General features: G+C 34.3%; 1 protein-coding gene across 1 annotated transcript in view; it reads right to left on the reverse strand.

The window, feature by feature from the left end:
* The window catches only part of LOC126977463 (putative peptidyl-prolyl cis-trans isomerase dodo), a 56,368-nt gene that overhangs the window by 20,745 nt on the left and 21,381 nt on the right, over positions 1-14,242 (reverse strand). Inside the window, exon 2 of the mRNA XM_050826280.1 lies at positions 1,623-1,647. Within this exon, the coding sequence (XP_050682237.1) occupies positions 1,623-1,625 (3 nt within the window). The 5' untranslated portion in view covers positions 1,626-1,647. The remainder of the gene's footprint in view (positions 1-1,622; positions 1,648-14,242) is intronic.

The following is a 14,242-nucleotide window of genomic DNA, read 5'->3' on the forward strand; positions in this document are numbered from 1 at the left end:
AAGAACGTAATAAAATCAAATCGGCAGAGTTTTTATCTCTCGAAGCGCCATTGCTTCCGTAACAGTGCTTGGTACTGTTTAGTTTGGAAACTGACATCATAAACGACGTGGAATCAATTTTAACTTCCAAAAAACTATTATGACATCAAATTTTTATAAGTAATTATAATTTGTAGACTTATCAATGTTATATATAAAGCTGAAATATATTTTGGTAGATATTACTGCACAAATGATTTAGGTTTTCTTTAGTGTTAATTCCGCCAATATTTGTTTTTAAAAACAATTCGACACGTGTTTCGCCTCTACACGAGGCATCCTCAGGACGTGTTGTCTCGCCAAAATCTGGCACGAGACTGAATAACACTAAAGAAAACCTAAATCATTTGTATAATTATGGATTTCCGCAAAGTAACGCCTAATTCAATAAAAATATATTACTGCAGTTTACCAAAACTTTACAAAAAGACCTTTATCTTCAGTTAATTGATTTATATAATAATAATTGTTATACGTTGCTTACGTAGATTAAATCTTGACGATTCTTGCCTCTTCATTCTCTTACATTTTTTTTCATCTATTAATATAATAAAGTACATAGCTAAAAATAGAATTGATAACACTTAAACTTTATTAAGCATAGGTTTGCTAAGCTGTGTATGTTAGCTGCTTAGTTTTTAGTTACAAAAACACTAAAAAACAGTATCGAGAGTATAATAAACAATAATATGCAAATAAAAAATAAATTTCCAACTAAACGTTCACACAGAGAAAATTATACATTTGTATTTGTACATACATAGTATATCTTAAATGATGACTTATACTTGTATTATTTATATGTACTTTTTGAAGCTCTATAGGAGTCTAGTTTAAGTATGGAGGAATAGGAACCGGAATCTATAAATATATTTATAGATTCCGGTTGCTCCGATAAATTGACACAAGTGAGGCTGCCTTTTGATTGTGGTATTGGAGTAAAATGTTAAGCCAGCTCTACACCTACCACCTTAATCTATTTTATAAAGAGGTAAAGTTTGTAAGGATGTAGGGCGTAGACTCTGGATCTTTCTTCGTAGATGAACTTCCTTTTGCAGTGTTTCAGGGACGATACGAAATGTGTACCTTCAGAAAAAGCGCGCACACCTTTATTAAAGGCCAGCAACGCTTCTGTGATTCCTCTGGTGTTGTAAGAGAATGTGGGTGGCAGTGATCACTTAACACCTCACGGTGACCCGTACGCTCGTTTGTCCTCATCTTCCATAAAAAAGATCTACTGAACAGATTTTTTTAAATTCGGTTAACAATACAAAGTCACTTTATATGAAAGTGACATATTATAATAATCCGAAAAATGATCGTGGTATTGTAAAGTAAGTCAGAGAAAATACGGTGTAACGAAAACGTTTCTTAATGATAAGCGATACCTGTATGTTATTGTTTTGTATATAATATGACTGTGGCAGCATTGAAACAACAACTAATGTGCTAACACTGAGAAATGCAGACGAAGTCGCGGGTACCTCTTCGTATTAAATATATTTATTCAAACCGCCGTCACGTTATAAGTGTGGCGACATGTTTACGACGGCCGTGGCCACCACACAACACATAACACTCACCATAGCGGCCCGCCGGAGCTCGACTCTGAAACAAACAACATTGCATTACCATACTGATGTCTCAACGAACCTCCGGCCACCCAGCCCGACCCCACCACGCCACCACTAGATGTGTGGTGTTCCTCCCCAGTGCATTTTTCAGGAACTTTTTTTCATGTATAATCAGGCTGTGGAATGAGCTTCCTTGTGCGGTGTTTCCGGGACGATACGATATAGGTACCTTCAAAAAAAGCGCGTTCATCATTCTAAAAACCCGGCAACATAAATCTAGTACTATAAATTTTGTCGTTACTTATTTAATAAATGAACTATAATTGCTAAATTTACTAGTTGTGGTTGTAGCTAAATTAATTTGAAATAGTCAAAGACGTTCGTAATTATACATAGGCATTGATTTCAGTCCAATACACTTACTTAATCATATAAAGCTAGCGTAGGCACTCCTACTACGCTGCGCCGTAGCCGTCACAAATCGTAGGTGAATAGCGTCCACGTTAGGGGGATTAAATTTATGTTTTCTAAATGTACAGTTGTATATATAATATACATTAAGATGTATGTATGTTTCCTAAATGTACAATTGGTATATATATAAGTTAAGTATACATTTAGAAAACATAAATCACCACCGGCAGTATATGCCTTTTACTCCTAACGGTCTCCCGAATATTAAATAATTAAAAAAAAATCAAATGTTTTAGTTTATTTCTCATAGATAGACGCAAAAAGCACTTGTTAAAATAAAATTTCATGTCCATTTTTTTAGTTTGTCTTTCAGTGGTCTGTTATGTGCACATGTAACAATCAAATAATTATTGTGTTTAACGTTTTTCACCTTAATTGCCCAAAAGGAGGATTGCTTTATTTTCTCCATAGTCATTAATTAATCTACATCGAATTACAATGGATATGGTTGCAATAATGACCTGTTTTTGACATTAATACTCAAAAGTAAAAAAAGTTGTAAAAATTAAATTATTTAGATATTTGTATTAAATATTGAGTATATATGCGAACGACGCCGAGGGCAGCACCTAGTTAAGAGATGAATGAATGAATCTGACAGTGTTACTGTACCAATAAGCAACAGGTGAAATTTTATCACAATAAGGGACGAGACGAGGAGGACATTCAGGTGATCGTAATTGATACGCCCCGACAATTACATTGCAGTGCCTTTCAGCATTCTTGAAAAGCCCATAGAATATGAGCGGCACTACAATTCCGCTCGTCACCTTGAGGCAGAAGATGTTAAGTCTCATTTACCCAGTAATTTCACTAGCTACGGCGCCCTTCTGAACGAAACACAATAATGCTTACACATTATTGCTTCACGGCTGAGATAGGCGCTGTTGTGGTACCTATAATCTAGCCGGTATCCTGTGCAAAGGAGCCTCCCACTGGTGAATTCCCTAAGTCGCCTTTTATATCACTCTTGGCCTGGGACTTCTCTATTTTTTGTGCCGTGCGGAAGGACAGGGTGAGATTGTATAATGAGTGATATTGTCAGCAAACAATCACGTTATATGCTGGCTGGTGGGCGCAGGCCGGGGTCAGCTATTACCAGATAATCTGTCAACATGGCGGCCGGCCACGAGCCACGCCACGTCTCTCAGTCAACAGAGTCTTCATTAACTCGACAGTCGACATTGTGGGACGGCCGTAGCTTACTCGGCCACTCTATTCCAACTGCAATAGATGAACAATGTTCATTTATATTCCGAACTACTTAAGTGGAGATCATAAGACATTGTCCCATTCTAAAAGGAGTTATTATATTTATCTATACCTACCACTATAATATGCTTCCCATTTAATTTGAGCGGCAGGACTCATGACTGAACAAAGATTTTTTTATAATTTCTGAACGATTGCAGTGTTTGTAAAATGCGTATTAGCTTGCTACATGAAAGCTGTTCAAAAATAATAAAAAAATAAGTAATCGCGAGACTTTTGGCAGAAGTAAAACTTCGAATCACTTTTGTATAGATAATATTATTACATAATATATACAAAAAATTACACGCGTTTTTATCACTGCATAAGTATTTAATATGTGTAGTTACGATAGAATAAATATATATGGCAATAGCAAAAGATATACTTACATTTATAACAATAAAATGTAACAATCTTTTCTTTTCAATGAAATCATATTTTAAGCAAACCTGCTTTTTTACGTTATGTACGGCTTGTTGTTGAGATTGTTTACCCACCACATTAGATAATTCACATCTAATTCAGAAAAAAATGAAAAACCGTTCTGTAGTAGAACCCACCTACTCAACATGAACAATGTCAAATTAAACACAAAAATAATGGACTTTCAATAATTATTATGTGAACGTTATCTCAATACCAAAATTATTATTGTTCTAGTTTAATCATTGTTAATTAAGTCTAACTACAAAATATTTTGGAGAAATTTTTTAGCTACCTTAATTTATAGTTAGTACCTACTTACCGGACCTTGAAGCCGGTATTCTGTTTATTTTTTTACACTTTTAAGTTACCGGAATTATTTCGTGTTTAAATTCAAATATATACATTTTTATTCAAAATATGGTTTAAAATTATTTAAATTTGGTCTACAAACTGGAGATTTGAGTTAACAAACCTACAAAAAAAACAGATGAATTGAGCACCTCCTTACTATTTTGAATAAATGAATTTTCGGGTGATAAAAGGAGATGAGTGAGCTCTTTGTTTGTTACAGTGTACAGGCTAGTAGTGTAGTAGTAGCTAGTATGCGGAAATGAGTTTAAATTACGACAAACTGCTTTGTATTAGGCAAGCTGCTAGTTATTCCTACATAAACAAAGTATGGAATCTGTAATGAAACGTACCAAACACAATTTGCAGTCATCCCATTACTATTTTTTATTTTGAAGTCAAAAACATCGCAAATAAATATTGTTTGAAAAAAAAATTTTATTATTTAGTAAAAAATTCCCTCCGGCCTCGGCCGTCAAGCCCAGACCATAACGTATCATAACTTTTGTTGGTCGCTCCGACGTCCGGACTGACGCTCAAATGTGCAAAAATTGTTTTATGAAAACATTTTTCATGTATCTCCAGCGTTGTCTGCGTGTTTGACAATTGACGTGCAAATAATTATGTATTAATTGGTGATGGCTTACATCGATTTCTTGTTCGTTAATTATTTTTCAAATTGTTATATATTGTATATATTGCAAGCAAATGTTTAGGTTGTTATCTAAAAACAAGTACTGTTTCATATGTTTTTACATTTTTTGATTATTTTTAGATTAATCTATTATTAATAGAAACTAATTAACGATATTTACAGAATCTAACATCAGCGTGTAAAATAATAATTCAAGGATAATAGAATACGATTTAGTTTTCAATGTTAATAATAATAACTTAATTATTAGATTTTGTTGTAACGAAATTTACTTTAAATAAAGGAAACCCTCTGAGTTTTTCAAAAACGTAATACATGGGCACGTTTCACTTATAATGCACGTATGATATCAGTAACAACTCAATTTTCCACATAATATTATTTAATTATAAATAGGTACATGATGGGTGCCCGGTGACACAGTGACCTGCCTTGACATTCATTACTACACTATTAAATACAGGCAATAAATGTGTGACGACATTTTGGGGAAGAGCGTGACAACTTACAGCGAACGGTATTACCAGTCCCGGAGGAGTCGTCGTCGCTATTGTCTCATCACATTACCCAACTACGGCCAGCTGTTACGTAATTGTGTACAATATATTACAATACAAGTTGTAGGTTCTTTGCTTTGACGCGCCCACGTGCCCACCTGACGGTCCAATGGTCCGGCGTCCGCGCCGTAAGTTGACTCTGAGCTGTTGTAAAACTGGTGTATCACTGTCCAGCCGACTGTATTTATCGCTTGTAATCACTGTAGCTCTGGAATATATTCCTGTTGTTTCTTTCGATAATTTAACGACATAATAATTTAATGAGCCAACCGTGCAGACAGTTTGTTTAGATGGAAGAGCGCTGGGACGTAACCCCGCATTGTCCATTAATATTGATAATGATTTAATTTATATACTTAATCCGAGAAGCGAGGGATATCACTTAAAAATAATAAACTGTTTATTTAACAATGTCAAATAAAAATTAACAATTAAACGACAAGTAAAACACCTTTTTTGCTACAACTTCTCAGGAAGTTCGTTCGTAATAATGTGACAACTCGGACTGGGCCACACTTAATAATTATATCATTACCCCAGTAGTTCTAATACTATTTAAATTATATTGTAACTTGAATGCGTGTAATGTAACCTTAAGCTCAAAAAACATAGCCATAATTTACTTTTTTATGACGGAGTTCCGACTTCTTCGTGTCATTACAAAATCAGTACGATGGACCTATTTTCATAAAGAAAAATTGCGAGAAACCTTGTGCCTCGCATAGCTACTTTGTGAAATTAATTACTACTGCAGTTTTCACGATCCGAACGACGTAGACTTGGAGGGCCAAGAGTAGCATACTCCCAACTTAAATGTAATGCGGACGTCCATAGACGAAACGAAGGAATTGTGAACTAACAAACAAATAGAGACACCACACCATCCGTAACATATAAATATGTTAGACGCATGAAACATGTTACGTGTGCTATGTCATTCACGACTTGCAGGCTGTTTATAACACACACAAAGATTGCTTCAATCATCTCTCATTGACCCCTACATTTAATATCTAATTTTTATTTTAATGGATCTGGCTGACCAATCACTGCTTAGACTCAAAATTCGGTTATTAGTATTTTTTCATGCAAGGTGTCCCAAAATTCGACGATAAGGTAGAACCCTGGTTCTACCTGTTGTGGACATATGATTACCACTCTGGAAAATAAAAGCAAACGAATTGGAATCTTTTTTAGGATTCCATACCTCAAATGGAAAAAACGAACTCTTATATGGAGGTATCGAGTTGAAATTATAAATATAATAATATATTAAAATATATATTTAAGCCTACATACTCTTACAGCTTCTAAATTAACGTAAACAGAAAATACAGCCGCATGTCGTACATATGTCGTCGTCATACATGTCGCAGAATAAATGTTCATAAAATTCAAAGTACTCGGCCAAACTATGTCATAATTTTATGTAATAAATTAAAAACATACACTGTGCTTTGACGCGATGGCTATGTCAATGTATTTATTAAAAACATAAAATATTTTTAATATTGTTTATATTACTTGGTATTACATGAATCATTAACATGACATTCTATAGATGTGTTGGATCTGAGAGAGCAAATAATAGCGGTAAACTGTTGACCTCTATTGTCAGCAACTCACGCACACAAAAAGAAAAAGATTGACGATTCGCGTGTGTAAGTCGTAGCTGTCTGCCTGTTGTAGTACGTTGCCAACTACAAGAGGCTCTATCTAGACATATAAATAATCTAAGGCATGAATAATTTGAATAATGATATCACTTAATCGTTGATGCTTTTCACCACGAAGCCCCCGGTACAATCCTCGCATCATCGTATGTAAATTGAAATATGTCATTTTTATTCTTACAGCTCGTTCGGAAAACAGATGTCCTTAGAGAAGAACGAGTAAGAAACTCTAAGGCGTCTCTTTTCAAAACTGAATGATATTACAGATTCTTATTTTCAATTTACTTTTACAAATCATTTTAATTACAATATATGCAAAGTGATGCAACAAAATACACAAACGTAAATTACTAAATGCCTTACACGAGGAAGAAAAATATGAAAATTATAAATAAAAACATAGTTATAGTTATCGAGTACATACTTACTTAAAGTACAATACAGTAGATGTATCAATCCACACATACCGTAAATAAAATAGAGACATTATGCGAGCATTTTATTAGGTATTAAATAAAAAAAACATACATCACTCCTCTTACACACAACCTTAGAATATACACCAAAAACCTCATAATTTATGACTGATTATGTATCAATATATCACAGTAAAGATAATTTATAAGATCTCCCTTTTTTGCTCAAAATATCCCAGACGGGCGCAGGGTGCGGGCGCGGGGCTTCATAAACATCATTTAATCAAGAGATCGAACCTCGAAGCTCAGGTGTTGGAGGCAAAGTGCTCACTTATCGCGCGGGAAACCTTTTCTTGATATCGAAACTGAAGTCAATTTATAATTTTGTAAAACAATTTGTACAGGCTTCTGTGTGGAATGAGCTTGAATTAAAAATTGTATTTATAATTTCTGGCCTCAGTTAAGAAATGTAATATAATTGTAGGTAACAACCCGAGAGTTGAACAAACATACCAAGACTTACGGATCATGCGGCATGCGGACGATTGGCTCATTTGGTAGAGCGCTGGAACATAAACCGAGAGGAGCGGCTTCGAATACCGCATCGTCCATGAATATTGGTACAAATCAAATTTATTTAATCCTATAAGTGAAAGATATCATTTAAAAACGCTACGTTTAAAAAAACGGACTTCATAAACTGAAAAATAACTTCATAAAGAATATAATTTTAAACATTTCTTATGCAAACCTAATACCTTTAATATTAATAAAATACTACCTATTAATAGGGTTTAAGTCAGTACCTGCCCGCTTGGATTGTTTTATTCTAAGCCATCCCGCCCAAACATTTGGCTTGGGACCGACTTAAATCCTATCAATACTTAGTGTTTTATTAATATTAGGGGTTAAAGTATGAAATTGCCGATTTGTACTGATAAATTTAAATCGTTTTTTTTAATTTATCATTTAATATTTATTTAAATAAAATAATTACCATTATTATCTGTAAATTGCTGCCATCTAATAGGAAGGTCATTTATGCCTTTGCGATAGAACTGTGGTGATCTAGATTCGACAAACTGTGTGAAAGCATTTTGTACTGCCTCCTGAGAAGAAAACTTTTTATAACGTAGAAAATTGTCCAAATCACGAAACCAATGGTAGTCCGTTGGAGCAAGGCGATATCTGGCGAATACGGAGGGTGACTTATGGTCTATCTTATTGCAGTTACTGTAGAGTTATAACGGTTTATCGTGCTGCATGAGGTCTCACATTATCATGGAGCAATAACGGTGTAGATCAACTCATGAGTCGGGGCTATTTCACTGCTAGTTTTGCTATCATTGTTCGTAGTTCGACACAGTAGACATCTGCCCTTATTGCTTGACCAGATCGGAGAAAGTATAGCTGTCTCCGTGAATAACACAATGCTGAGACCACCAAATAGTTACCATTACCGTTTTATTGGTAACCTTTGCTTTAGGAGTTAGGACCCTGTAACGGCGTTTGACATGGGGTCAGCCATTGCTTATTTCGCTTACGGTTATCGTAAAGAATCCACTTTTCATCGCATGTCAAATAATAATATTACATCTCAAACTCCTGCTAAATTTAAAAATAAATATTAAGACTTCTCTTATTCAAAAAGCCTTCTTTACGATTAAAGAGAAGTATGGAAAATAGATGCTCCTGGTCCACTTTATAATAATTATTCATAATATTACGATTGTGTCATATCGTTAATGTAACATCAATATAATTGTATTCTTTTGGTTTACATAAAATCTATTTTTATTGCATTAAATAGAATCGTTTAGTGGGCTTGCTTTGTGAGTCCTATTTTTGTAATTTTGTAGTCTTCATGTGTATGCTATATCACGGTTAAGTATAGTTTAGAAAATCAGTGTATTTGTTGGACGTAATTACTAATTATGATAGTAGTCACGATCATCATGTTCACGAGGAATCCCTACAGAAATAATGTATTCTAGCTCTAAAGGGTGATGCATCCAATATAGGATAATTTATATTTATACAGTATATGATTTATTACTTTTTATTAAATATTTGTTATTTAAGGCTCTTTTAACGATTACAGTTGATATATTAGATAGACCTTACTAAGTAATTGCCATTGTAATATAACAATATTAATATAGAGTATATATATTATTCAAATAGAGTATATACTCTATTTGACGAAAAGAGTGGCCGTTGAGTTTCTTGTATGTTCTCGTGAGCTCAACTATTTACGAACATATGGTAAATTCAGTAACAAGTAACAAGCGATAAATTTAAGCCTATTTTAATAAAGTTTATTTGAGTTTAACTTTGAAGCTACTAAGTAAAATAAAATACGACTATTGAATTTGACATTTTTACGCCCAGGTGAAAAGTCAACCTGTCATTGTCATCTTACTAACAGAAGTGAAGAATAAAAAATAAAGCGCCTCAAAAATTTTGATAACAAAATATACGATGTACTGTTTTAATTACATTTTGTAAGTGGCATTAAGATCTTTACATCAATAGTATGGAACCCAACATATATAAAAGAGTGGGTGTTAAGTTTGTAGTATTTTTTTCATTTCATTCATTTTATCAAGAAGAAGATAAAGGAGGTTCACTTAAAGTAATTTATTCAAATTTATTAACAACAAGCTGAACCGACAGACGCTGTTCTGTTAAGAAAAAAAATATGATGTTAGTATAGAAATGTGTTATCATTATTTAATTAGTTAAAAATAAAACAATGGATGTAGGACATATACCATCGTGGGCTTTACTGTATACTTATACAGGTCATGAGAAACACAATTCCATCACACATTATTTTATTATATCTCAAAGGGTTTAGAGAGTGTTTTCGTTCAAAGCTCCTAGACGTCTTATTTTTTCCGATACCTCCAAAAGAAAAGAGGACAAACAAGCGTACGGGTCACCTGGTGTTAAGTGATCACCGCCGCCTAGATTCACCTGCAACACCAGAGGAATCATAGCAGCGTTGCCGGCATTTAAGGAACAAGGTACACCTTGTTCCTTAAATGCCGGCTTTTTTTGAAGGTACCAATGTCGTATCGACCCGGAAACACCGCACAAGGAAGTTCATTCCACAGCTTTGTAGTACGTGGAAAAAGTTCCTTGAAAACCGCACTGTGGAGAACCGCCACACATCCAGATGGTGGGGATTATATACTAATTTGTGGCGTAATGTATACAAAAACTTAACAAAGTATATACTTAAGCCTACCTCGAGAAGCACGCTAACAAACAGATAGACAAGCGCGACGGAGGATCTTGTTTTATCATATGTAGTGATATGTCACGAATCGAAGCTGTTTAAATGAGCTTTGATCTTGTAACCATTATATTTGATAGCGTAGTACACAGCAGTGCTAAAGATGTCTTGTTACAGCGCCACAGGCATCGTTACACCGCACCCCACCGCTCCGATATGAAGGAAGCTTATGATATTGAGAGAAAACAATCTCCTTTCTAATGAATATGAAAAAGGGAGCTGCGAGTTGCTGCAAATGAGTGCAACGTAACACCTGTTTGTTAGAGGCACCGACAGCAAAATAATAACAGCTGCTTTCTTTTAAAACTTCAATTAAAAATAAGGGCCAACTGATCTCATAAAGATCAAGCCAAATTAAAAATAGCAAGTCAATGAGTAAAAAATAACGATCTAGATAAATTATATAATACCTACTTGTGACGCTCCGGTGTAAACTTATGACAGTTAGCACAGATTTAAAAAGAAGATGTATGAATTATACTTAACTATTCTTGATTCATGTATGAGACTAGGATGACATATTTAACTGTATGTGACACGCAAAAAATTGCATGAAAAGGACGAAAGCAATATTTTATGTCTTTGTCACAACTTTACTGTTACAACTCATCTTAAGATACATGGTGATATGTTATATTATAGTAAGAAGGCGGTCAAGCCGTACAGAAGGAATCAGATAACATATTATTTATTATCTAAGTATTATTTTTAGTTAAAATATTTTTTGCATTGTAAAAAGATTGTAAGAATAATATCAATAACATACTAATAGATGTTAAAGGAATCCACAACGTAAGAAATTTGTAAAAATGTAAATTGATAACATCATTATTTAGTAGTTATGTGTCGTAAAGGTTACTATAAAATAAGTGAGTTTCTTAATGATTCTCCAGATTGGGAATGGAGCGACCGCCACCAGGCTGTTAAATAATAAGCTTAATTGTACTGCAATATTACTTTGTAAACATGTAACCATTTTTATGAAAAATTAAGCCCGCTAGTTTGTTGCGCCCGTTCTTCTCAGGTCTGAGGAATTCTTTTTGGAATTGGTGGTAGTTTTTGACTTTCAATAAGTGATGTCACATCTTATTTTGAATAAAAATATTTGAATTTGAATATGTGCTATGCAGGCTTACGCGCCTTTCATACGCGCATGGTAGATGCAATTGATCCTTCTTTCTAGGTGGAGGGGGAATGTAGCACATTTACCACAGATAGGATAAGAAATATATTATAATTATTATAAGAAAGAAAACAATAATAAATATTGCGTGTTAAATAATACACACAAGTCAAAAATAGGCCTGAGCGGAGGATGTAGTGGCGGCGACACAAACAACTGCACGAATCAAACATAAAGAGGTTGACCAGCGGGTCAACCTCAAGAATGTGTTTTCAATATTGACATAGACTAGCGAGTCTATGTCAATATTGAAAACACATTCTTTTGCAATACCAGAGGAATCACAGGAGCGTTGCCGGCCTTTACGGAAGGTGTACGCGCTTTTTTTGAAGGTACCAATGTCGTATCGTCCCGGAAACACAGCACAAGGAAGCTCATTTCACAGTTTTGCAGTACGAGGAAGAAAGCTCTTTGAAAACCGCGCCTTGGAGGACCACCCCACATCCAGATGGTGGGGATGATATCCTAATTTGTGGCGTGTCATGCGAAGGTGGAATTCGGCGGCAGCTGTCAGGTGAAACAGCTCTTCGAAACACACCCCGTGATAAATGCAGTAGAATACACACAACGCCAAGTGATCCAGCCCTTCACAGTGCACTGGGTCCCCGACAATTCGAGCTGCTCTGCGTTGCACGCGGTCGAATGGATCGAGCTGATACTGGGGTGCGCCAGACCACAGATAACAGCAATACCATGTGTGACCGGACCTGCGCTTTGTACAGCGCTAGAATGTGGGCCGGCTTGAAGTGTTGCCGTGCTCTAACAATGACGCCCAGCTTCTTCGAAGCCAATCGCTCGAGATTTCGAGACCTAATATTCCGATACTAGACGAAGTTTTAAGGGAAGTATTGTAGAGAAGTAAATAAATAAAATGAAACATAGTTCCAGTATAAGTGCTGATGACGATGATGTAGGTAAAAAACATATATTTTGAATATTCATTGTGTTTTGTAATGTTCGTGGCATGGAGTGTTAATATATTATAATATTAAAATGGAATGTGTGCTGTAATAGCATTAGACAAAGTAGCTCTGAAGTAAAATATAATTATTGAGACTGTTCAACTTCTTTTTTGTTTAGTATTAGTTCAATGTATGTATCAGTGCCGTTCATAGACACATTGACACCTCTGATTGTAACAAAAAAATCTTCTTTTACTAAAAAATCTTGTCGGTTAATAAAAAAAAAATGGATCTCTATTTGCGTACCGCCGTGATGATGATGAAGATCGTTTGGAATAAGCTTCATAATTTTAATGTTAAATATAAATATTAAAACTGTTATCAATTATGGAAATTAAAGGTATGTGAATGTCATTTATATATTAATATGACTGCAATGTATCACCGCTTCTTATCCGGTTTAAATTGAAAAGTTAAACAATTTATTTGTTTGAAGTCAGATGTTATGTTGACACTGACTCAAAGCTCACATTAATATCGTATTCTGTATACAATCAATTCAGATTTCATTTATTGTATTTAGCTTCCTAACCTACTAATAATCATATTGTAGGATTTAGTGCACATGGTACTATGAAATATGTTTGAGAATAAAAGTAGCCTTTTAACTTATTTCTATATAAATAGCTAGAAATTATTCGGAAAAATGGGTAAATTTTTCAGAATTTCAAGTGGTGGTACAGTTTGTCGAGTGAAAGATAGAAGTTATATACCCAACATATACAATATTTATTGACTTAATTGGAATTGTAATCCTTATATTTCAGTAGCCATTTCGTGATTTATTTATATTATTATTAGTCGTCGCCCAGTGGTGAAAACTCAACAATAATTCATTTAATTTTTAAATTTGAATTTTATAGCGTATGTTCAAGCAGTAGAAGCATTTATAATAAACCTACTACAACTTTAATTATTGTGTATTTCACATTCATACGTTCGCGCATTATATAGATTACACGAAATAATAAATATGTCACTTTTATAAGCCATTGATATAATGGTCATAACTACATACGCTTCATTCACTATGCTAACTGATTTGAAACTAGATTATTCATATTAAACTAAGTGTAAACAAGATTGAAATACCGACTATAAATTAAGAATACTGTTTCTAAACATCGTTATAACATTTGACGTGATTTAATTTTTTTATTTTTAAAACAACAATCTCCATTCATAAGCTTGTGCTTGGTCCCCTGTCGGTAGGCTTACGACTCTTATATAGTATCGTATATTCGTCTAATACGCATTTATTTACTGTGAATTATCAAAAATCATGAATACAGTTGTAACTTGAAATTGAGGAGGACGAGGGGTGACTGGCGATTATCTCCTACATGTCTTTTAAAGCTATAACAGTACAGACAGAACATC

Source organism: Leptidea sinapis, chromosome 2, assembly GCF_905404315.1.
Source record: "Leptidea sinapis chromosome 2, ilLepSina1.1, whole genome shotgun sequence".
In the NCBI taxonomy this organism is placed as follows: Eukaryota; Metazoa; Arthropoda; class Insecta; order Lepidoptera; family Pieridae; genus Leptidea; species Leptidea sinapis.